The sequence below is a fragment of the Coturnix japonica genome, chromosome Z, assembly GCF_054131305.1.
Source record: "Coturnix japonica strain WE chromosome Z, WE-NBRP24, whole genome shotgun sequence".
Lineage (NCBI taxonomy): Eukaryota > Metazoa > Chordata > Aves > Galliformes > Phasianidae > Coturnix > Coturnix japonica.
This window is the reverse complement of record NC_140702.1, coordinates 4,834,040-4,858,602: the sequence shown is the minus strand read 5'-3', so window position 1 is coordinate 4,858,602 and position 24,563 is coordinate 4,834,040. Positions and strand designations below refer to the sequence as shown.

Genomic DNA, 24,563 nt, shown 5'->3' with positions numbered 1-24,563 from the left:
CTCACTCAGGCACACCACCATCAGATCAAGGAGGTGCTGCCTTCAGCTTAGAGACTGTATGGGAAATCACAGCTTGAACCTCTGATTAATCAGCTGAGGCAAGTGTTGGGTCAGCTGCGGGAGCACAGGTGAGAGTAATCTAGCTGTGCTCCTGGAAGGGGTGGATCTCGACTCCACCTCCTCTGAGACCTCATTTAAACGCTGACCACCACTGAGGCAGCATCTCTTGGAGACTGCTCCCCAGTTGAGACTGCCTCAGCTTTCTGGTCAAGGCATCAACATTGGTGAGTTTTCCTTTGCTAACAACCTTTGACTATTTACCACCACCTTGGTTAACATCTTTTTATTAGCCACCCTTACAGAGACCATAAGGGTTTTGGCTTCCAAACTCTCAGCAAGCATTTGGATCAGCCAGCTTCCTGCTGGGGAGCCCCCTGCATCACTGCTGCCTCCTTTCGTACTGGACCTGCAGATGCTTCAGAGCTCATTAGCATGGACTTCCTTCCTCCCCTCAGCAGCTGCTCCTGCACTCACCTTCATTCCTGCTCAGATACCGGCCACTTCCAGCACCAGCTGACCTGCAAGACACAGAAAGGAAAGGTGGGAGTCATGCAAATCCCCAAGAAGCCCAAGGCTGCATCACCACCACGTATGGCAGCCTCGGGAAGTCAGCTGCAACTACAGCCTTTGTCAGAATGGAAACAGGAATCGTCAGTTAAGTGTGACCTCTGAACTCATTGCCACCATCAGAAACAGGCACTGAAATCGCTCACTTCACTGACTCTGGTTACCTCCAAATTCTTTTACTTTTAGGAAAATGCAGACACGGAATTGAAGGACACTAGAAAAGTGACATCTACTTCCCCGTAGGTGGTTAAACTTGGAAGCAGGACTTGAGCAAGAAAAGTTTCTCAGCTCAGAATCACGGAATTATCAAGATTGGAAAAGACCTAGAAGATCATCTGGTCCAACCATTACCAATACTTCCCGGATAAATCATATTCCATACACCACATCCAAACGTTTCTTGAACACTCCCATGGTCGGTGACTCCACCACCTCCCTGGCAGTGCATTCCAATGCCTGACTACCCTTTCCGAGAAGTAATATTTCCTAATGTCCAGCCTGAATCTTCCCTGGCACAGCTTAAAACCATTCCCTCTAGTTCTATCACTGATTACTCGAGAGAAGAGGCCAAACCCCAGCTCACTACAACCTAACTTCTGGAAGTTACAGAGAGTTATAAGGTCTCTCCTGAGCCTCCTCTTCTACAGGCTGAACAATCCCAACACCTTCAGCTGCTCCTTGGCTTTGTGCTCCAGACCCCTTACTACCTTCGTAGCTGAAGATGTTTCAGAACCGTAAGGTTTTCTTGCATGGAGGGGCCAAAAACTGAGTAGGTCAGACCTCCTTCTCTCCATCATTGCTGTCATGTGGAAGGGTGTCCTTGGAACTGCAGTGACTCATGCATCCTAAGTGCACTCCATTGATGGAAGGACACCGTGCATCATTGCAACTTGCCGGTGGGTTCCTGAGTTGGCAAGGGCTCGATTCGCCTGGAAGAAGTAGACACACAGCAGTTAGTGTAAGCTTTAACTATCCAAAAGGGCAAAGGCTTGGTGCTGCCGGTCAAGCAGGTTTTAAGCAGCTTGCGAGACTCATTAGAGAAAGACAGGAGTCAACCAAAGATGTCAGGCACGGGCTTGAACGCAGGAATACAGAAGGAGGTACAAGCCCACTGAAAGCATGAATTCTACCTGTGTAGCTGACAAGCAGTGTTTTGAAAGCTGGATCTGCACCCTTACCTGCCAGAACCAAGACTTCTAGTTCAGAGGGCTCCCTGGCACTGCTCTGCAGTTGGTTCTCGGCCACAGGGGATGGTTTGCCCAGGCAGAAGCAGGAACGCCAACTGCCAGCTGGTGACTCTGCCCTCTTACTGGGAGAACTCAGTCTGGAGAGAGAAAACAGAGCACGCTGTCAGTCGTGGTGCAGGGTGAGTGATGAGCTGCACCGAGCCCTTGCCTATATTTGCCTGTTCCCGGCACTGCCTGCTTTCTGCTGAAACACAGCATAGAAACACGCTCTGTTTCAAACAGCAGAGGATGCTTCCATTCCTACAGCTCAGCCCTCATGTCCTGCTGGCTACATTCCTGTCAACCATGTCAAGCAAGATGCGGAGCATGTATGTGAGCAAAGGCTCATCAGCAGGAAAGGACAGGAGCCGGCAGGTGCAACTGCTTTCTGAGGAAACGGTGCTCACAAGTCATCACTGAATGCTCTCTTGTGGGTCAGCTTCGGAGAAGGTAAAAAGTCCTTCACAGAGCGCTCCATGGACAGACTGCTGTGTCTGCTGGGGGACCTGGTTAGGTCTCTGATTCTTACGTTAAAACCTCCTCGGCCTCAGCTCACTGCCATCTTTAATTTCTAGTGCCAGCAAGTCCAACCAACAGCTCTGCTTACAGGAGAAGCACAATTGGTTTCATGTGCGTGGCCCTGAAATCTGGAAAACCCCAATGTTTCCAGGTACAGCCAGCACAGACCAGGATAGACACCAGCGTGGCTCTCTGCATCTCATGAGTGCCTGCCAATCAGGAAGGAAATGCACCTTGTGTGGCTCCACTGAGCCCGTAGGACAACTGTTTTTTAGTTGAGTGCTTGGAGATATAATGGACAAAAAATAAACCAATAGAAATCACCTGAACAATGATGATAGCGGCTGGAAAGGGAATTCCTCTTTCTTTACCTTTCAGATGGAAAATTAATGATTGCGTCGAAGTTCCTCAGTACAGCTGCAGGCCCTTCCTCCACTTGTATCTTGCTGCTCCGTGTTGCAACAGGAGAGCTGCTCTGGCCTCTCCTCTCAGCCTGTGCCTCCTGCACGGTGAGCAGCTTTGTGGATGGAGGAGACACCAACACAGACTTGGGCCCTGCCAGAGAACTGTGCCCTGCAAGGGAAAACCACAGGTAAGACAGAGGATCAGAAAGCAGCAGCACAGCCATCCCAGTTCTGCATTTCTCTCAGACTTGCTTATCTGAGACATTGGAAGAAGAGGACCTCAAAATAACTGTGTGCTCAGATGTATGCTCGTGGCAAAGGACACAGCCACAATTAAGAGCAACTCACTATACTGAAACAGGCAAACAAAAACCCTAGAAAAACTAGGGGGCAGGGATCTCAGAAAGCTTTGCTGCAACATTTCAATCAAGCTTCACCTGCTTGCAAAAAATCTTAACAGCAGTGACCGTTTTCTCCATGTAAGGTTTGGGTTTGGACACACTAAGGATCCAGGAATGGGGCACCATATTCTAACCTAAGCCCAGAAGCCTGCTGTCTCCTCGACAGTAATAGAATTTTCAAAGGTCTTGGCGAAGCCCTGGATTGGATGAAGCTGTCAGATCAAGATCAAGCTAATGGAGGAAGACACTCACCTGCTCACTCTCCCACGGCTGGTGTGGATTTGGAGCAGAAGATGACATCTGCGTGGCTGATGAGGTATTCCACAACATATGACTGTGTCTGCAGCTCCATGCAGGCAGCTTCACCACTGGCGCAGGAAGATTGGCTCTGCTGGGATCTGAAGAAAAGGCAGATCTTACAAGTCATTTCCCCAAGGTCATTTCCCCAAGTCTGAATTTCTGTAGCCAAAAACTGGGCTCTGGAGACTTCCGCAGTGGGCAAACAACGATGCCACTGACAAAATTCTCCTGGATGATCAGGCACACAACAGTCCCAGCTAAACAAGTGAGTAGAAACTGTCATCTAGAAATTGTGCACCTGGGGTTGGAGGAGAGCAGAACTAAGCATCGTGTTGAAATGGAAAAAGAAGTTTACCTTACTATGTGGACATGCAGAGAGAGATGGGGCTCTGCAGCCTGGAGAAGACTCCAAGGAGACCTTAGAGTGGCCTTCCAGTATCTGAAGAGGGCCTACAGGGAAGGCTGGGGAGGGACTTTTTATAAGGGCAGGTAGCAACAGAATGAGGGCAAATGGCTTTAAATGGGAAGAAGGTAGATTTGGATTGGATATTAGGAAGAAATTCTTTACTGTGGGCGTGGTGAGACACTGGAGCAGGTTGCCCAGCAAGGTTGTGAATGCCTCCTCCCTGGAAGCATTCAAAGCCAGGCTGGGTAGGACGTTCCAGCAACCTGGTCTACAGGGAGGTATCCCTGCCTATAGCTTGGGTGTGGGACCACGTCATCTTCAAGGACCCTTCGAATCCAAACCGTTCTATGCTTCTATTTTCATGAGGCTATTTTTGTTCTCTGATTTGTTGTGCTTCCTGAGTAGAATAATCTTGCCCAGAACTTGCCTAGAAGATGTAGATAAACTTGCTGAAGCCTAAGGCCACAGACTGCTGGACTTTAGCCCAGCTGCGAGTAAGGAAGGCCACAGAGCTTACTCTAACTGCAAGAGAAGGAAGTCAGAAAGAGGAAATGGACAGACTCTGCAAGCACTGACAGATCTTACAGTCCTGAAGACTGGAGAAAACAGCCCACCAAGAGATAACAAAAGGATCCCATCCAGAGCAGAAAGATCTCAAACCTCAATAGTACTATTGGTCTACGTGGCTGAGCGAGAGGTTGGGAACGTGCAGCCAAAGGGACAGGATCAAAGGCCTCCCTGAAATCTAGAAAGATTACATCCTTTGCCTTCATACACTGAGTGGGTGGCCTTATCACAGAACAAGATTTGATGACCAAGACTGGTTGCACACATGCTCCCTCACCGATGTTTAGGCCACCAGACTGTTTACCCGGGCAGAGCTTCAGCACACAGAGGCATTTTGACCAGAACCTTGTGCTGAACTCTAAAACTTACCCCCAGGCTTCCTGACTGTGTGGTACTGGCACGTCCTGTTTGGGATGGAAATCTCAAGGAATGTGCTTGCCACGAGCCTTCTTAGACTGAAGCAAGAGATAGGTTGCCACAACTGGTCGTAATTCCACTATAAAACAAGAGGATTTAGATCTCTTCAGAAACATTGTCAGAACAAAGAAAATTTCTGCATGTCTGCCATATTTTCCCCTTGATGTGCAACCTTCACGTCTGATCACATTAGGGTAGTTTCAGGCGTCAGATGATTCTTACAATATGTCTGAGATAAAGAAGCAGACTATTCTCGTTTCTGCTTGAAAGTTAGTGTATTGTACAATTGCTGGAAGTGAAAACTAAAGCTGGTGCCAGAATCTCTCTACTGAAGTGAATGGCAAAGCTCCTACTAATTCAGTTTGTACAGCACTTCAGCTGGACTCCCATTTCTGGGGGCAAGTTTCAGCCCAGCTCCAAGGAGCATCGACATTCAGCTGGATTTTCAGCAGCTTTTTGACTACTATGAGAACCGTGGGTACAATGCTTGACAGACTCAGTGTAGTATAAAAAGCTTGAATTACTTATCAGGCATTAGAAGTCCTTTGAGTTAAGACTGTGAAAATATCACAGTCTTGAACTGAACAACTTTTTCCCCTTGTAGGTCGATTGTTCTCTTTATTCCCTGTACCTAAAGAAAAGTAACAGTGACTCCACAAATGATCTCGCCTAGATAAAACTTACATTTTACATCTAGTCTTACTAAAGTTATATGGAAATCTTAACAATCCTTCAAATGTTACCACTTTCTATTTAATAGAAAGACAACTCAATTGCAAGAGACAACTTTCAGATTCAGGTTAAAGCCAGAGTACTCATCATGTTTTAAATCTCTTCTACAGCTTGGAATGTCATTATTGACATTTATACAGCATCTCTAGCAGCACTCAGTTCAGCTTTTCTCATTTATTCTCTAAAGTTACTGGAATTAATTTATTTCCTGAAGTATTTGTGAACTGTAATTCCCCAAATTTATTTGGTTGTCTTACCTGATGTGTTGATATTTTCCACCTATTAGTGAAACATTTCAAAGCAGTGAGTAAAGCCAGCATGTGACATCTGCTGTTCATCCATAAGTTTCTGTTTTGAGTCTGCCTGGACTTCCAGAGATTCATAAGGATTTCAGCATGGTAAAACCATAACAAAAAGGCTGAGAAAACACAATTAAAGGAGAAAAAAGGAATAAATGTGAACTTCAGAAATGTAGTTATTAGGTAGACTACGATGTTCTGCAGTGGTACCTTGCCTCTGAAAGGTGTGAAATATTTCATGTTTGAGAATAAGTGAGTGTTAGAGTCTGTTCATATAGCAAAGTTATTTACTGTAGGAGTGGGCTTAAATACAGAGAATTACTGACATACGTTTATTCCCTCTGATGTTAATGCTGATCTACTCTCTCTTCTCTTGTTGTGAAACACAGAAAGCTGTTACACAGTCTTCATCAAGGTGTCCCAGCTGCAAGAATAAGACCTATACTGAGGAAACAGCTTTCAAGTCATCTCACAGCCCAATCTCACCGTGGTAGTGTTCTGCTGTGCAGCAGTCAATAATTAGCCATGATTTCAGATTCTTTTTTAAATAGTTAGAGTTATGGCTACATATTACAAGGAGTAAACAGAAAGAGTCATCCAACTTCAGCAATTAGTCCCTCCGTGGCAACAGGTCCTGAGTTCTGAATTCAAGTACAAAAGCCTGTCAGCAGATGAGACCTTTTACTAGAGCAGAAGTGACGCTTCTCTCTCTCCTTGATTCCTAGTTCCATGGCGTGCACAGCATGCTGTGCTGCATGCACAGCACAGCTGTTCTTCAGAGCAACAGTGGCACCCAGTGACCAACAGCAGCCATTGTCTGCAAATACACAGCAACTTCCCAGGATCTGCAGCAACAATCTCCCCACACACTCCACCGCACACAGACACTATGACCCTGATTAGACTCGAGCAGCAGACTTAAAACAAGTCAGAGTTTTAGATTCCAGGATATTTGAGGTTCTATAATGTGTGAAATTCAGTTACACAACAGTGCCGAGGTGCCTGCGTTTCAAGCAACTTTCAGATCACAACCATGTAAAATAAAAACAAATTCAGTGCAGAAATAGCAAGCCTGTAACTTAATGCCCATGAGATTATCAACTTTTATACTGCATTCTGATTAAGTTCTCCGAAAGGAAACACAACTAACTGTTGGATTCTGAAGGCAATCTGTGGGGTCCTACATTAACTCCTGATTCTGGAAGAGGAAATTCTAATAGCAAATGCAGAACTTTGCTCTTCGTAGACATGAGAAGGGCTGGCATTTAGGAACATTCATTTCTGGGAAATCAAATGATGTGTCTCTATTTTTACTACAGATAGTATAGGGAGCAGCCAGTTGAAGAACCAGATACAAAAACTGCAGCCCATTGGCAAGAAAATACTTCTCCTTAAATTCTGTATGCTATCTTGGTATAGAATCAAGCTACAGTGCCACATAGGCCAACCAAGTGTAGAACGAAATCCACAAAATACTGGTAGACAAAGCAGCAAAAACAGGGACAATATTCAGCAGACAGGCCTTTCTACCCACAGCTCAGCATGTTCTGCCATCCGAAAAGCAAGGCCTCTTGTCAAGCTCAGCTATTTCCCTTGTCAGTGTATTCTAGCACCACTGATACCCACGGGTATCCTCCTGTAGAGTGCCATCATATTGTCATCATCAAAAGGGAAAACCCACACAGCAGAGCATACAGCAGTACACCCATGCTCCAAATATCAGCCTGAAAAACAAAAAGACAAGCTTACACACCTGAAGCACCTCAAATGGCTTCCTGACAGACTGGATTGTCTGCCCTTGCCAAAGCCCACATATAGCCCATGAAAAGCTGGCTCTTTATCTCAAGAAAAAAAAAACCTTATCGTCCCAGAGAAAGCATATAACCCTCATTGAATTGTTCTTCCACTAAGCTTAGTGTAGTACTAAAACCAGGATTTGCTGCTGTTCTATTTATGTAGAGGCACAACAAGGTTCAGACACCTCACAGTGCAATTCTCACTTGGACTGTAAAGAAAAAGGAGGCTTGAAAAGCAGTGTGTGGAAAACAAAGAAACAAGAATTAGAACAACAGTGGGGCCATGGCACTTGTAGGAATTGCTCCGCCTTTAACAGCAGAGCGATTCAAGAAGGATGCGGGCATTCCAAACCAGACCAGTTTGGACAGATTAACAACTGCAAGTAGTGGGTTCCAAAATTCCAGACATCTCTCTTAATTTTTAGTACATTATAAATCACAATGCCAGAAGCTGTTTGCATTCCCTGCTGTCTGCTGGGCAGCTTTGCTGGAGATGCTTGGGATGCTTTGCTTTTCCTTGGGAGGTGGGAAGGAGCTTTGGGTTGGAGGCACATCCCGTGCCAGAGCACCCCGATGGCACTGTGGGGCACTGATCTGCAGCAGAGGAAGGGGAGGAGGTCCCAGCACAGCTCTGCACCATGCTCTGCCACACTGGGCAGCTTGTTCCTGGCTCAGCAGTGCCATCAGACAAGAAGCAGGGAAGGAAATCAAGGATGGGGGGTACCATCAAACACAGTCGGTTCATGCCTTTGCAAGACAAACAGACCCAGAGCTTGAGGGTTGTTTCTGCTTTTGTAGCATTCGTGTGCTGTAGCTGAGCAAAAGGTTCTGTTGCTTGAATCTTCTGCAAGAGCCGCCTACCAGTAAATGTCTGCAGGGATGGAGGATGTGACAGAAAGCACTTGTCTCCACGACAGTGTAGTTTCACTTGGTCTAGAGAGTGAGAGAGGCAGGCAGCACTGCCTGATGTTGGTCAGGGTGAGCTCCTCCTGCCACAGCGCGATGATGGCAGGGCTGGAGATGATCTGCAGGGACAGCTCACAGGTGGGAGCCAGGAATGGAAACGGTGGGAGGACAGAGGTGTTAGGGAGCAGCCACGGCGTCCAAGAGCATCAAAAGGCCCTGAAAAGCATCACAGAGCCACAGCCGGGAAGCTTGGGTTTTTCATGAGCAGCATCCAGGATGCTAGAGATTATTTGCTGCCATACAGAATGGTAGCAGAGCTCTCGCTGCAGGCATCCCAAAGTCAGGCAAAATGGGAACACACCCAGATCTCAGCTGCATGCACACCACAGACAGAGCGTTGCAAGCTGAGCTGCCTTGATGTTTCTTGCACTCATCCCAATCTCTGCGAATGAAAACTCAAAATGCAGTCAAGGCGCAGATTGAGCACAAGCATGCCTTTATTCAAAAGGAGAAAGGAGGGTGTGTGAGTCTAGAGGAACGGTGAGACTCATCCTCTGTTGTCTCACGAGAGTGGCTCAGAAGTCGTGCTGTTGCCTGGAGCCTGGGACTCTTGGCCTGATTCTACCTCCCCCTCCAAGATGTTTGGCTTTTCCTCGGTGACGCTGACCTGAGCCTGCATGGTGGTGCTGCTGTCAGGGCACTCGGGCTGCAAGTGGGGTGGGCTGCACTGCAGAGGCATTGAGTCCAGGCTGGTGGCTGAGGTGTCTGACAGGCTCAGGTCAGCAGCTTCAGTAGGGATGGGATGGATGAGGGCTTCAACAATGATGACATTCTTCTCTTGAAAGCTGATGTTATATGGAAGGCTTTCATCCGAACTGCAGCATCCTGTGCTTAGTATCAACTCTTCATTGATGGAAGATTCATCATCATAACATGCCTTGCGTCTTGGGGATACACAAGGGCTTGGGTCACCTAGGAAGGAGTAGATGCACAGCGGTTAGTGTTGAACGTTCGCAAGATGAATCATGAAGGAGGTTCTTGCCATTTGGCTATGTAGTGGTGGTGGGCAGAAGCAAATAGGCTTCTAGCAACAGTGTCACTGTCTGGAAAGTGATCCTCGTGCAGGTCCAGCTCTTGTGTTGACAAGAAACTCATTTGGGAAAGACAGGGGTCAACCAAAGATGTCAGGCATGGGCTTGAACGCCAGAAGGAGGTACAAGCCCACTGAAAGCATGAATTCTACCTGTGTTGCTGACAAGCAGTGTTTTGAAAGCTGGATTTGCATGCTTACCTGCCAGGACCAAGACTTCTGCTTCAGAGGGCTCCCTGGCACTGCTCTGCAGTTGGCGTTTGGCCACAGGGGATGGTTTGCCCAGGCAGAAGCAGGAACGCCAACTGCAAGCTGCTGACTCTGCCCTCTTACTGGGAGAACTCATTCTGCAGAGAAAACAGAGCATGCTGTCAGTCGTGGTGCAGGGTGAGGGAAGAGCTGCACCGAGCCCTTGCCTATAATTTCCTGCTCCCGGCATTGCCTGCTTTCTGCTGAAACACAGCTTAGAAACGCGCTCTGTTTCAAACAGCAGAGGATGCCTCCATTCCTACAGCTCAGCCCTCAAGTCCTGTTGGCTAAATACCTCTCAACGATGTCAAGCAACGACATGGATCCGGAGAGTGTCGGAGGCTCCGGCTGCTTCTCTCTCCTGGGCCGGGCCTTCACCAGAGAACGAAGGCGGGTGATGAGCTTGCCCCGTTTCTTTGACACTGCACAACAAAACAAAGAAACCAGTTCATTTCAGGCCTGGCTTGGTTGGACGAGGCTGAGTGCATGGGAAGAACGTTCCCAACAAGGACACGCAAGAACGAATTTTCCCCATCCCTGGAGGTGCCTAAGGAGCTTAATGCAGTCCTCTTGCTAAGCTTGCTCAACTTGGGCATTAACGAAACCCCTGAAAGCCATGTTCTGACCCCATTTTACTAACCCGTGCTGTCAAATGTAACATATGTACCTGGCTCTGGCAAGGAATTGAGGATGGAATCGGGAAGTTTTCCCCTGATGAGCTCCACGCAGTCACCAGGGAAAAAACCAACCTGTAATAAGAACAAAAAGACAGATGGGCATTAGCCCAAGCCCATAGCCAAAGGGAAGGTCCTCTGACACCGACACAGGGCAACTGTTTGCGTCCAGAAGCCATCCTGTGCAGGCAGAGCAGCTCCAACCGGAGATTCCCGACTCTACTGAAGCTGTGCTCTCTAGTCAAAAACGTGTGCCTACCTCAAAGCCACGTTTCCCTCTCCACCAGGGGCTCATCTCCTTTGGTGGCATACTAATGATGCACACCAGATCTCCAACCTGCAAGAGATTGAAACGTCAATCCCAGCTTCAGCACACCTCAAACGACTGCCTTTTTCTACGACACAAAATATCAGGGAGTATTCCTGAGGTGTTCACACCCTATACTACTCTCTGTGCACAACAGCATGGAATGCCTGTAACTCCTTACCTCCAGAGAGAGCTCGTCCCGCCCCTGGGCGACGTGGCTCTTGATAACATGGGCCGCCGCAATCGCTGGTACGTTTATAGATGACATATCACGCACCAGCTGCGGCTCCCGCATGTTATCAGCCTGCAAAACAGAGCACAGGCCGTGGTCAGGAGCTGAGGACAAACCAGGAGGATTTCAAGGTGAGGAGCACATCTGCAGAGAAAGCTGCAGCAAATGTGCTCCGTCCTTATCAGGAGCACTTCAGAAGGAGCTGCACGTCTCATCACAGTTGTTTCCCTTCCTGGCGTGCATTGCCAGGCCATGCAAAGATGCATCTCTCTCTACCCAGACTAATCAGCAATGGCACTGGCGCAGACAGCTGGCCAGGCCCTTTTTGGCCCATTCTTTCCTGCAAGAGAGTACATCTGCAGCTCCTTCTAATGGCTCAACACAGGGAACAAAGACAAGCCAGAGCTTCATACTGTACCTCCGTCGCCGCCACCTCAGGCTCACGGCTGATCTCACTGCACGCAGCACACATCACAGCAAGTGTGAACACTAACTAACAACACTAATTAACAACACTAACTAACAACACTAACTAACAACACTAACAACACCAACTAACAACACTAACTAACAACACTAACTAACAACACTAACTAACAACACTAACAACACTAACAAACAACACTAACTAACAACACTAACTAACAACACTAACTAACAACACTAACTAACAACACTAACTAACTAACAAAACTAACTAACTAACAAAACTAACTAACTAACGGCACAAAAGGCACAAGAACAACAAGACAACCAACCACTCCGACCACTAGCTCACCCACAAAGGAACACAGAACGCACCGCTCCTCCCCTCATTCCAGACGCTTATGACATCACCAACGGCCAACAGCCTGGTCCACCATGACCCCCCACAAGGCGGGGAGCCAAGACCACGTGGTCACATCTGATTCCAACACGGCACCACAACATTCCAGGACTCAGTGTGGGCTTGGAATTCTATCCTGGTGTGGCAGTGCAGTGGGAGGTGTTAGGGCACAGCTGAAGAGCTGACAGACAACGGACGTTTCCAAAGGAGGGTGCCAGATTAACTCTCAGCATTCTCTTGCGGGGCTCTTAGGGATGCTTCAAACCCATTTTCACTGCCTAGCTCATTTCTAGAAAGTCCAGTTGAGAAATGCTCACTTTGTCTGGGGAACGCCTCTATGCATCATGAATGAAAAATAAAATAAAATGGGCACGCGACCCTATGAAACTTACCTCTCTGCTCTTGTTGTCAGCCAGACACCTCAGATGAGCATGACGTGTCCCTGCTCCTGAATGAAGATTCACCCAAGTCTGTGTTCCTCTCTGCTCCATCTCTGGGTCTAAAAGAAACACAGACAGAGATGATTACAAGATCCTTTGTGCAGACGAAAGACAAGGGTGCACACGAATTTTGCTTAGCAAGAAATACTACATTCCCAATGGTAGTACTTGAATCCTCCTTTGGGGCTGGAGCTCAACAGGTCAACACATCAGAAATAACACAAAGTGCATCTGGAAGACGTGTCTCAAAGCCCAGAAAATCCAACACGGGAGGGGGCTGGACAGTGGACCACAAGTGTCCATTTCCATTGCAGCTCCCTGTAGAGAACAGCACCAATCAGCAGGCGTGAATCAATTCATTCACAAGCTGCACAATGACTCTGTTCTTTACATGATAAAGAAACACACAGAGATTCCTGACCAAAAAGTTGGGAGTTAATAACGACCAAAGAGGTTCCTGTTCCTACACCTCATCCTCTCACCCCAACTCCTGGGTGATGCCCACAGGCTTCAAGTCAGCTCTCAAATCCATTGAACTCCAGTCACAGAACTCCATCAAAAAGGATGTCACACATGTGACACTTACATACATTTTGCATCAGAAACAGTGACGCCAGCAGGAGCAGAGAGGTGACTGTCCCCCTGTACTCAGCACTGGTGAGGCCACAACTCGAATTCTGTGTCCAGTTTGTGGCCCCTCACTGAGAAAAAGACACTGAGGCATTGGAACGTGTTCAAAGAAGGGCAACAAAGCTGGTGAGGGGTCTGGAGCACAATGGGGCCACATGAGGAGAGGCTGCAGGAGATGGGAATGTCCAGCCTGGAGAAGAGGTGGCTCAGGGGAAACCTCATTGCTCTCTATAACTTCCTGAAGGGAGGTTGCAGTGAGCTGGGGGTCGACCTCTTCTCTCGTGTCATTACTGATAGAACTAGAGGGAATGGTTTCAAGCTGCGGCAGGAGAGGTTCAGGCTGGACATTAGGAAATATTACTTCTCAGAAAGGGTGGCCAGGCACTGGAATGGACTGCCCAGGGAGGTGGTGGAGTCACCCACCCTGGGGGTGTTCAAGGAACGTCTGCAGAAATCCCTGCTGAAATCCTGACCTCTGCCACAGGTGGCTGAGTGACACAAAAGCTGTGTCCTTGGTTCCCGGCCTTACCTTCACATGCTGTTCATCTTGCTCTGCAGCTCCTGCTCTGAATAGTCTTCTTATATTCCCATGTGATGTACCCTGAAATACATCATTTAGTGAGTCTGAACAAAACATAAGACATTAGCTGGAACTGTGAAGAAATGTTTTTTGCACTTTACTTGGAGGATGTTACATGCTATACCTTCTTTTCTCAATTGTAACACATGATTTTTTATAAAAAGAAACATAGCAAGTCAGCTCTTCAGTGTGCACATTGATGAAACTTGGTGAAATACAACTTTAGAAAAAGGTAATTTGAAAATTTAAATATTCTTATCAGAATCTCTGCTATTAGTTACCGTTCCAATGTTCTGATTTGATGATGATTCTCTCAGAGCTGTTTTGTCACTCGCCACCTCAAATGCACTTCAAGTGCTTTAGGAGCATCACTGGAATTTTGAATAAACTCGATATATTTTAGGAAAGCTGCTACAGATGCACGACTGCAGTACTTTGGAAAAATATAATCTTGATTGAACGCTGAACAGTGTTATTTAATTATAATCCAGGTAATTAAATTAATTAAACCAAGGGAATCACCTCCCAGTCAATCAGCTCCCAGCACGGAAATCGCTTCCCTGCCAAGCAGATGCAACCAACACAAGCTGCTACATCACTCTAGGGCCCCACTGAGTCTTCCCAAGGGGTCTTCAAAGGCTTCCCTGTTGACTTCTGGGAACCTGGAAACACTCACATGGAAGCCAGTGCCCCCTAATGTGCCCCAGAGGTTTCTCAGGGCCCTGCAATTAGCTCTACAGACATCCAGACATGCCCCAGAGCAAGTATGTGTGCTGTAGGGAGCCCAAGAGACATTCCAGAGTATGCTAGTACTCCTCAGTGCGCTCAAGGGTTCTTCACCTGTCGCTAAATATGCCCTACTGGACTTTGTTTTCTCTTCTGGAGCTTAGTTCTCAGCTTTGCTTTCTCATGCCATTTATCATTCAGTTTAGAGATTATTTTAACTAAAATATTTTAATCCACCATATTTTCTGAAAACTAAGAATTGATCCCGCTCAAGGAAACAGAAGAGAAAAACATCACCCACAGGCTGCAGATATTTACCTCGACTTCTCTACATGCCATCCCCAGTGTGCTTTTCAACTCACCTTGCACAGTGACCCTGGCTTTTGTTTCAGAGTCCTCTGTCTCACAGGTGTACTCCCCGCTGTCCTTGGCGGTAGAGTCATGGATGATCAGAATGGCCCCAGTTCCCTCCTGCTGCAAGTCGTACTTCTGGCTTTTTCTGATTGCTTTGCCATCCTTGTACCACCTGATGTTCACATCTGGTTTCGACAGCTCACGGCTCAGGCTGATGTCCTGCCCTGCTGCTGCTGTCTTTTCCTCCAGCTGTTTTGTTACCTCAGTAGGTTTTTCTGAAAGAAAACATGCTTTTTGAGTAACATACACTTAGGGTAGGATGCCTCTCTCAAAATACACGCATCTACATGCTGGAGATAAGTTAGAGAGGCACTTGCAACAGAGGCCATCCTACAGCCAGCAGTAATCTGTAAAGTACAGACAATAGAATTCCAGGCACCCTTAATTCTCTCTTAAATCTACCCCATTGAGGATGATGAACCATGTCTGAAAACTGCCTCTTCCTTCTCTCCACTCATCACACTGGGAGCCTCAGATGATGCTCTCAGATGCACATGTTCTAGATAGGAATTTGTTGTACAGCTAGATGATGTGAAGGCCATCCCTTCAGCTTATACTTAGAGGATATTTGCTCCCACAGTTCCCTCAACAGATCATTCCTGATTTACTGTTAATGGAACAAGCTGGAGTGAGATGCCCATTTCCAACACTACCCCAGTGCTTTGGGTAGTTCTCACATTTGTGTAAAATGTTGCCACCTTTTACTTATTTTTAAGAGAAATTCTCAGTGCTTCAAGGTTCAAGTAGAAGGTTGCTATTCACATTAACCATATTATGAGTTAGCTCTCACAACAATCTTATCAGAAGACAGTTGAAGGAATCAGACCCCAGAATCTCTCCCATCTCGTTACCTTTCACAGACAGAGAGGCTTTGGAGGTTAGACCATGGGCAGTAAAAATGACTTCCCCAGCGTCAGTAGGAGTCACACTTTTGATAAGGAGAGTCTATTTCCAACCCACGTCAGAAGCTTTAAATCGCCCACCACTTTCCACTCTGCTTCCATTCAGTGTCCACTTGAACTCATCAATGCTTTCATCGGACAGAATGCATTCAAAATTACAGTCTTCTCCCTCCTGGATTTCAGTGCTTTACAGCTGTTTGGTAATGCCAATATTCAGCTCTGGAAGATAAGAGATAGGTTAGTATGAGGTTTATATGGAGAAAAGGCATTTGTGACTGATGTGAGTAGCAGTACTGGTAACTCAGGATTTGCAGATCATGGCTGCGTTCCTTACTGATGTATTCTCTAAGACATTCTCCTCTCAGAATTACCAGAAAGCTATAAAAAAAAGAGACGTGAATCTCTTGGTTTGCTCTGGAAGAACTACAAGGAGAGCAGCTCAGTCCATGGAGCAGAATGAAGATTCAATGAGCCACAGGGGGAAAAACCTAACAGAGAGGACAACTCTAGGATGCTGCGTGAGGAAAAGGGTTTTGCCTATGACAAGAACTTAACTGTTTCTATTAGCTAATTTGTTACCATCCTACCCCCACTGGTGTTCAAACCATTTCTCCATTTTAGGAATGTTTAGAAAGCAAACATTTCCAGGTCATTCTTGACGTGTTTGGTGATTTTCATGGCAAAATGAGATACATTTACATCAATAGCAATGGGAATTTTCCAGACATCACTGCGCTAAATTGCAGTAATACAGTTCTATTGTAGAAACTATTAAGGCTCGTGGGGGAATAGGTGTAAGACATAGTGACCACACTGAATGTGCTTTCAGCACTCCTTTACTTTCCACAGTACTTACCCTGAACGCCGACCTCTGACTTGGCAACATCAGTGCCAATATCACAGGTATAGAAACCTGCATCTGACTTCTCGAGGTCATGGATAAGGGGACATAGGGTCTTCCCAGACTGTAGCAGCTCATACTTGTTGCCAGAAGTGAGCACAACACTGACCTTTTTCCACACTGGTTTGACCTTCTCTTTAGAGACTTTGCATTCCAATTTAATCACACCCCGCTCCTCATCAAAAACATCATCCAAGGACTTCATGAAGACAGCAGGCTTCTCTGCTATTAAACAGGCAAAACACAACAATGTGATACAGAAGTTGAGACATTTCCAGTTGCTTTCAGATTTTTAAAGAGGGATCAATAAATCTTTACCAGTACTGACGACACCAATATAGAACCTAAAGCGGTTTCATGTCTGTTGACTGAATGCGCTTTATGGAATTCTGAACTAATCAGTAGGAGAATACAGGGAACAGGAGGGACAGCCTGCATTGCCATGGGTGGGACTGATATCATATGAAGTAATTGGGATGCAGCTCTTCTAAAGCTGGAGAGCTGGCATTGCCCTCACATGGAGCAGAGCTCATACAGCAGGCCACAGGATTAAGAGGATAAGCTGCTGAACACTTTTGATTTTCCTGTTTTATTGACTCCTTTTATCTATCTTCTATTTCACACATCAGAGGTTTACACTGGGGAAAAAACATCCACCAAATGCAAAAGAAAGGAGAAAGAGGAAATCCTTCAAACTCTGAGCGCACTGAGTAAAAGAGTTTAACTGCTGGGGAGAGCAGATTAGAATCACAGTATCCTTAGAACTGGAAGAGACCCTTAAAGGCCATCTAGCCCAGCTCCCCAGCAATAAACAGGGACATTCACAGCTAGATCGGGTTGTTCACAGCCTGGTCATTAGTCATTCCAGAGGCAAAACACACACTCTGAATGATCTCTCCCTGCAGTCATAAATCCTTGCAGACAACAGCATTGACACTGCATGCTACTGAAGCAGTAAAAGAAATTGCTCTTGTAAGTCTCCTTGTGTTAAGTAAAATGATGGTAAAAAGCAATGGAATGCTTTGGCAGGACACCAAAACCATCCTCCTTCGTTGATATCTGCTGCAATGGAACCTTCCACTGGAAGAAAGCCCCTGATGACTTGTCACCCCAGAGAGGTGAGCTTCAAAAGCAGGATTGCTGCACAATAGAATGAACTGGAGCTCCTTAGCATCTCTTACATCCAGGAGGGGAGTGATCAGACCCACCTATCACCTTCAGGCGCGCGCTTTCTGACACCTTGTCTGACTTCACTGTCACTGGGCCAGCATCCTCAGGCTTAACCTGCTTCATTGTCAGTGTGCAGCAATTTCCAACGTTCTTGATGTCATTGTAATTGTTGGTGTAAAGGAGGTTGCCATTCAGGAACCATTCCACGTCCTCGACATCATGGGACAGCTCGCAGGAGAAGACAGCAGAGCTCTCTTCTTCAATTTCCACATCCTGCAGCTGCTTCGTTACTTCTACATTGTGGGCTGTGGGGAAACAAGGTGAACTGTTACCACTGTTATTGTAAATCATACTGGGATGTGGTAGAATGGTTGGACTAGATGATCTTTGTGTAATCATCTATGTGAAGATTATACATTAATAAAGTTAGCAGGAGAGAATGTCAGAAATCAACCTCAAGAAGAGAAATCGGAGGTGAAATAGGACATGGAAGAGGCCACCCTCCCTGCTCATACCTTCAGCTGTCAGCGTGGCCTCATTCCCTGCAATTCCTGCCTTGCACTTGTACACACCAGCTCAGCTTCAACTTCAGAATCTTGAGCTCTGCTGAATGCTTATCCCTCTTGATCTTGTATTTCTCAGAGGGCTCAATGGGTGTGTGGCCCTTGAACCATTTCATAACCTTTGGAGAAGGCTTGAAGTCACAGGACAGGATGACAGAATGACATTCCAAAGCTGTCTTGTCCTCCAACTTCCTGGTGATTTGTATATGGGAATCTGCAAAGCAGGGGTGGAAGAGAAGAAAGGATGAGGACAATTGGAAGAATAGGAAAGTCTCTTGCGTCTGTTCCATTCCAATTAATGTCATGTTCACAATGGTTCTTTGAACCACTCTAAAGATAAAACAAATGATTGCCTATAGGGAATGCAACTGACTACATTTCTATAAAGTAATACTGTATATTATCTACCAAATGCAAGCTCCAGCTCTTGTTCTGTGCTTTTTAAATTACTCCCAGTTGAGGCTTTTATTCAATTAAGAGTGAGTTGAAAATATAACAAGTACTTTAGGATGTGAATGGAGACTCTTACGCTGGGGACAACAGCAGATAAAAAGCCTGGAAGTTTCTTTCAGATGAAATCAATGACAAACTGCATCAAATTTAGGTGCTACCAAACTTAAACTTGTCTAGTTCAGAAATACAATTAATTTCACCTGATTTGACTTCTTTGGTATAGCCAAGGACAAAACCTCAGCTCTGTAGATCTGAATAGTAAGCACATCACAACTATTCAAACAGATCTTTTACTGAGATGCAGCTGTCTCATTTGGTGTCCAACGACTTTGAACTGGAAATGGAGCAGACCCTCCAGACACACACACAATATTTCAAAGACTCCAGTGAAGGAAGCCTGTACGTTAATTAATTCTTCATCTTCATGATGTAAACCAAGCCTGGATATGTTACCTCTGACGAGCAGATTGGCTGTGGATTTGGATTTGCCAATTGAGAACTGAATGGTGCCTGTCATATCAGTGGTGGTTTTCGGTATGGTCAGCCGGTGGATGGTACCTTCTTGCGGAATAATAAAGTTTCTACCAGCCTGTAAGACTTCCCACGTAGATACTACTTGGGAGGTTTCACAGAAGGAATGGATATCTCGCATTCAAATTTGGCTTCTTCAGGCTCAGTCACATCCTCATCACACAACTCCTATACTAGACTAATGGATTGCTCTTTAAGAAGGGTGGAACAAGAGAAAGCAGAGATTTAGAAGGAATGTAAAAAACCCTTACATTATCACCCTACTTACTCACGTCAGCATTACTGCACATGAACACTACACCTATCAGCTCAAAATGCCTTAAAACATCATTAAAAAATAATAGAAAGAAAGGAATGTTGTTAAGAAGTCAGACAATAAGACTGACAACCTGAAGAGAGCCCAGATCTTTTGATTCTTACTCCAACATCCAAATCAAACCATGACCTTCCCATCCCGATATCAAACTCCTCGCATTACGAAATGGAATAGAGGTTCAATGAAACACAGACATTGATAATTACTTTGGTTAAATACAGCAACTTAGCTCTGAACAACAAGTTTTCTCCAGCCAGTTCCCTATCCTGCAACTGGTCCATCCATCAAAACCATTTCTCTCCACTTTGGTGACCAGGATGTCATGCAGGACGGGATCAAATGCTCTGCACAAGTCCAAGTAGATGATGTCAGTAGCTCTCCCATTATCCACTGATGCTGTTACTCCACCATGAAAGACCACCAAGTTTGTCAGCCATGGCTTGACCTTGATGAAGCCATATTGGTTACCACCAATCACCTCATCTTTATTTTCCAAACTATGCCAAGGAGAACTAGACAGAACTCTACAATGTCGTGTCACTACAAACCTGTCTGAACCATTGGCTTCTCTGCATGCTCATCACTAGTCTCTCCTTAGCTTGTGTGCCCACAATGTATGGGGAATGTCAGCCACAAATCTTACCTAGGGGACATCTGTACTTCAAAATCCCTTGAACATCACACAATCCCTTTTAACTCTCCAGGTCTGCACTTATTTATGTCAGAATCAGACCGTTTTTCTGTGCTACTATTTCCCTTTCCTTCTGAAGGGTCTGGATACAACTTGGATTAACCTCAGGAGCAGAGTTCCTGTATTGAATCATAGAATCATAGAATTACCCATGTTGGAAAAGACCTTGAAGATCATCAAGTCGAACTGCAGCTCCCGTAGCTGCACACTCCCGTAGCTGGGAGACCACAGAACAAGTGGTTCTGTGAGCAAAAGCGAAACCACTGCCTAATCCAACTCCTCCAATCTCTGCGCTCTGCCAGGAGGGACATGTACAAATAGGGTGGCAGATACACACAGGAGATAAATATTTCCACTTCCCTCAGCCAACACTGCTCTGAATTTCTATGGGACATGCAGTTGGATGAAAAGGCATTTGACAAAGAAGGAAATGAATGAGTTTAATCTGCTGTGTCATTCTCTCGGTAGCCAGAATAACTAACCCTCGCCAGTGTTAGTTCAAAGAATAGGCAGATTTTATCTCCTGACATGAGCAGTAATTCAAAGAAGCTGGTATATGATCCAGTATCCTGCATATTCACTGCAGGCAGGCAAAGACATTATGAGATAAGGGAGATCTACACATCACTTGTTATGAACACCTCATAAAGATAAAACCACACACAATGGGAGAGTTTATGAAGAGGACTACTCTTGGACTGCTTTCCAAGAGGGATCAATTAGTAACTCCCTTCGCTCATTTTTCACACTACTCTACAGTGTCCTCCTGAGCCCCCTTACTCCTGTTGCCAACTGCTGTTGCAGGGAATCCTGAGGAACCAAGGATTCATAGTTGTTCCATCAGTAGTCCTTGGTCAGCTCTCCCTCCCTGCCCCTTCTGTTTTGATCCCACTAACCAAATTTCAGTTAGTCTGAAAAGAGGATGGAAACCTCCGCAGCAATTAGTTTCTAAATATCTTGCAATGGGCAGCTTGTAGGAGCCCCATCTCAATGCTCACAGCACAGGAGGCAGGACTGCTTAGTCCATGCACTAGTGCATTTACCAGCACAGATGTAAGCCCAGATCTATGCACACCAAATACAGGCTCTCAGTTTGCACAAGGAGGCATCCATGGAGCTGAAGTATTAGGCAGATATTGTGGTGGGGCAGCAGTTATTGAGACGCCAGACAAAAAGGACACAGATAAGGTGGCAACTCAGCTTTACCATTATGACTGCTGATGGAACATCTAATTTCACTGCTCAAAAGAGAACTTCCATATAACTGGAAAGGATGAAATTCACAGGGGAAACCACACACAGACACACACAAAAGCAATACAAAGGAGATGAAGGATGGTTCACATACTGGTGATTCACTCTGAGATGCAAGCAAATGAAAGAGTATCCCCAACCATTTGCCTCCCCAAATGCTAAATATATAAACTCGTTGCTGTGATAGCTCCACCAGACGTGAGCAATACATTGTAAAACCTTATGGGGTCAATCAGTTTAAATTCATAAATTCATTACACCACCAAAAACAGACCAGTGTGACCAGGCTGGTTCATTTCAGCTCTTCAAACCTGTTGATGAAAATGTCTGAGAGCTGACATGCTTACCAGCCAAAGCTAAAAACTGTAAATCAAATGTAATAGGCTGGCTTTGCCTACTGTATAGAAATGATGCCTGAAAAAAAGAAAAGAGAAAAAAAAAAAAAAAAAAAAAAAAAAAAGAACCTAAACCAGAGCAAATGGAATGGCTGCATAAAACAGCCAGTACTGAAACAGCAACCCAAACTGGTTGCAGTCTGAGAGAGAAAATGAGAGTTCACCAAAGTCATGGGACAGGACAGATGTTCATGTTCATGCTAACACTGAACCCAAGTGGCCACATGAGGACAGCATCTAGTAGGAAATCCTTTCAGACGTCCCTTGGGAAGGTGGCATCTACCAGGGCACAGCAGACCCGTGTGTTCAGTAACCAGTCTGATGCTTCAGAGCCTGCTGATGAGCTACAAACTGGGGTTTAACCAGTGCAACACATGGAGGGAAAATCTGCCTTGAGCATAAAGAAGAAAGAGAAAGGTATCCACAATGACTAACCAAGAAATGCCCAAACTGCCATGAAGCATTTCTTCCTGTGGTGCAAAACACCACAAGAGGATTTATTTGCTCTTTCAGTTAAACATACCATGTACCTTTAGGGTAGCTGATGTCTTTTCTTCAGCTGCTTGGCACGTGGATGTTCCCTGATCTTCATATTCACACTTGTGAAAAATGAGGCTTCTCTTATTTCCCTGGGAAGTAACACCCACTTTTTTACTTTGATGGAGCTCCTTCCCATCCTAGAAGGGAAAATATCAAGTCACATCTCCATGAGTCCTTCCATCTCTGCACTGAGCAAAGGCAGCCTTCAGATCTATGCTTAATTCATCCACTCCCCCAGAATTAATGGAACTGTGCTTACTGGAACATATGCTGAAGCTTAAGCACAGTGCAGTGTTTTCAACATGTAGGAACAGCTATAGAACATGCAGAAATTCTGGCTGACATATGAGAGCTTAAGGCACTGCTGAGGACTGTTAACAAGCCCGTTTGGACATCACCTTGAATAAATGACGTTATCCCCAAGTAAGGGAAGGAACAGCTGAGCACCGCGGAGGTACACAAAGTGCCAGAGCAAATTCTCACACTGTCACGTGCAAAGAAAACTGAGATTTCACCCTAAAACCCAGTTCACAACAAGGCTGCAAAATCCTGGCTGAGAATTTCTATGTTAGATTTGAAGGTCAAGACTGTACTCCAGCCAACAATATTTTGTGCAGCAAGACCTCAGGAGTTCACAAGAAACCCAAAACAGCTTGATAAATGAACTCAGGACAGAATAACAAAGATTGCTGATCTGGGCAAGTAAAAGAGCATAAAGAAAAGAGAGCAGTGCAAAAGCTATCAAGCAAAAGCTCAGACTTGCATCCCTTGGAAGTGAAATTAAAGGCTCTCATTCATTTCCAGACAAGTCAGAAATGAAAATACCACTACATGCCATACCTTGAACCACTTGACGTCCACTTGGGCCTGGACAGCTCACACTCAAATGTGACCTTGTCCTTCTGAGTGATGCTCATGTCTGCCAATGGTTTGCTGATTTTCACAGGCAATTCTGAGAAGGAGAAAGAAGGATGTGGATTTAGTTGGGAATGAGGTCTCTAGGAGCATCTGGCATAAGGAATAATGAAAGGCAGTGCCTACTCTCCATGCTCACTAGAACTTGTCATTAACAACAAAAAAACCTATTGTTTTGAGCACATTATCATTACTTGTACTAGGGACAATCATGTTACAACAATCCTCTTGATATTGGAGGGATACCCTGGTGGCAATGGCCCAGTGCATAACATTCTTATATGCATTATTGACATAATTGCGAATAGAATATTGGCATAACTGCCAATAGAATTGATAAGTGCACATTTTGGGACACAGAAGCAGAATTTTGTGACAACTCTCAGCCCGGAATATGTTGATGAAGAAGATGTCCTAACAGTGCATGCCAGTGATTTGACAAACCCTGCTCAGTATGACACAGTTCGTCTTCAATTTTTGGTATCTCTGATTCCCAGTTGGCTCTTAGGCAAAAATAAATAAATAAATAAAAATGCACCCAAACAACCTAGTCCTCCCTCATCTCACCCTTCCCATCCAGTTGCTGCCTCACAGAAGGGGTAAAATAAAAACTCTCTTGTACTAGCAGAGAGATTTGCTATGGAGTAACTTAAGTAAGGATGGGAGACTGAAGGTGTTGGGGAAGACATCCAGGCTTTAGCTACGGGGCATGCATGCAGAATCACAAAACAAAGGCCAGTCAGAGAAATCACAGCTTCGTGAGAATTAATGGGGTTGTTTCTACATGCCCACCCTATCTGCCAGTGTAAACCCTTCCAGTGAAAAAAAGGAAAGCTACATATAGGTGGGGAGAATTGTTGGTGAAATTATTTGTGATATTTTTTGCTAATAATATGCTCAAAATCCTGGAGCAAGACTTCAAGTTAAGCAACTCAGTCTGTGTAAGTAGACTTACAGAAGGGAACCATAAAGCTTATGGAAGGGAACTTTCAAGCTAATCCACAGCTAAAACAGAGTAGAGACGAATTGCAGGAGCTTGTTTACTTACTTTGCACAAGTGTGAGCTTTAACCACTGCTGAGCTCCTAGTACAAAAGTCTGAACCAACAAATTTCACCACCATGGGAGCTGATGGAGGAGAAGAAACCACTTAGGAGCACATGAA

At 45.5% G+C, this 24,563-nt stretch overlaps 2 protein-coding genes and 2 long non-coding RNA genes across 4 annotated transcripts; all 4 read right to left on the bottom strand.

The window, feature by feature from the left end:
• Positions 1–2,720: 2,720 nt before the first annotated feature.
• Positions 2,721–6,049, bottom strand: LOC146753652 (uncharacterized). Its single transcript, XR_014940083.1, has 4 exons — positions 5,857–6,049; positions 4,820–4,946; positions 3,430–3,575; positions 2,721–2,945 (listed from the first exon to the last, which is right to left on the bottom strand). It is a non-coding gene; the product is annotated as an uncharacterized LOC146753652 (long non-coding RNA).
• Positions 6,050–9,079: 3,030 nt separating this feature from the next.
• LOC146753651 (uncharacterized) lies at positions 9,080–11,489 on the bottom strand. Its single transcript, XM_085530698.1, has 6 exons — positions 11,102–11,489; positions 10,873–10,950; positions 10,607–10,688; positions 10,235–10,361; positions 9,892–10,037; positions 9,080–9,572 (listed from the first exon to the last, which is right to left on the bottom strand). The coding sequence occupies exons 1-6, from the start codon at positions 11,213–11,215 to the stop codon at positions 9,163–9,165; spliced, it is 957 nt and encodes a 318-aa protein (XP_085386824.1). The 5' UTR covers positions 11,216–11,489; the 3' UTR covers positions 9,080–9,162.
• A 4,784-nt stretch (positions 11,490–16,273) lies between these two features.
• LOC146753650 (immunoglobulin superfamily member 22-like) lies at positions 16,274–18,092 on the bottom strand. Its single transcript, XM_085529407.1, has 2 exons — positions 17,780–18,092; positions 16,274–16,796 (listed from the first exon to the last, which is right to left on the bottom strand). Exons 1-2 carry the CDS (start codon positions 18,090–18,092, stop codon positions 16,507–16,509), a joined length of 603 nt encoding a protein of 200 aa, XP_085385533.1. The 3' UTR covers positions 16,274–16,506.
• A 170-nt stretch (positions 18,093–18,262) lies between these two features.
• LOC146753649 (uncharacterized) lies at positions 18,263–23,596 on the bottom strand. Its single transcript, XR_014940082.1, has 3 exons — positions 23,325–23,596; positions 22,475–22,621; positions 18,263–18,518 (listed from the first exon to the last, which is right to left on the bottom strand). It is a non-coding gene; the product is annotated as an uncharacterized LOC146753649 (long non-coding RNA).
• Between the last annotated feature and the right edge of the window lie 967 nt (positions 23,597–24,563).

Bases quoted from the DNA above. Each gene is read 5' to 3' on its own strand.
- LOC146753651 (XM_085530698.1), bottom strand. From the start codon at position 11,215: ATGCGGGAGCCGCAGCTGGTGCGTGATATGTCATCTATAAACGTACCA. The intron at 10,689-10,872 runs GTAGGCACACGT...TTCTTATTACAG, and splicing joins GAGGGAAACGTGGCTTTGAG to GTTGGTTTTTTCCCTGGTGA. The intron at 10,362-10,606 runs GTACATATGTTA...TTTGTTGTGCAG, and splicing joins CAATTCCTTGCCAGAGCCAG to TGTCAAAGAAACGGGGCAAG.
- LOC146753650 (XM_085529407.1), bottom strand. From the start codon at position 18,092: ATGATTTACAATAACAGTGGTAACAGTTCACCTTGTTTCCCCACAGCC. The intron at 16,797-17,779 runs GTGGGTCTGATC...CCTGTTTAATAG, and splicing joins CGCGCGCCTGAAGGTGATAG to CAGAGAAGCCTGCTGTCTTC.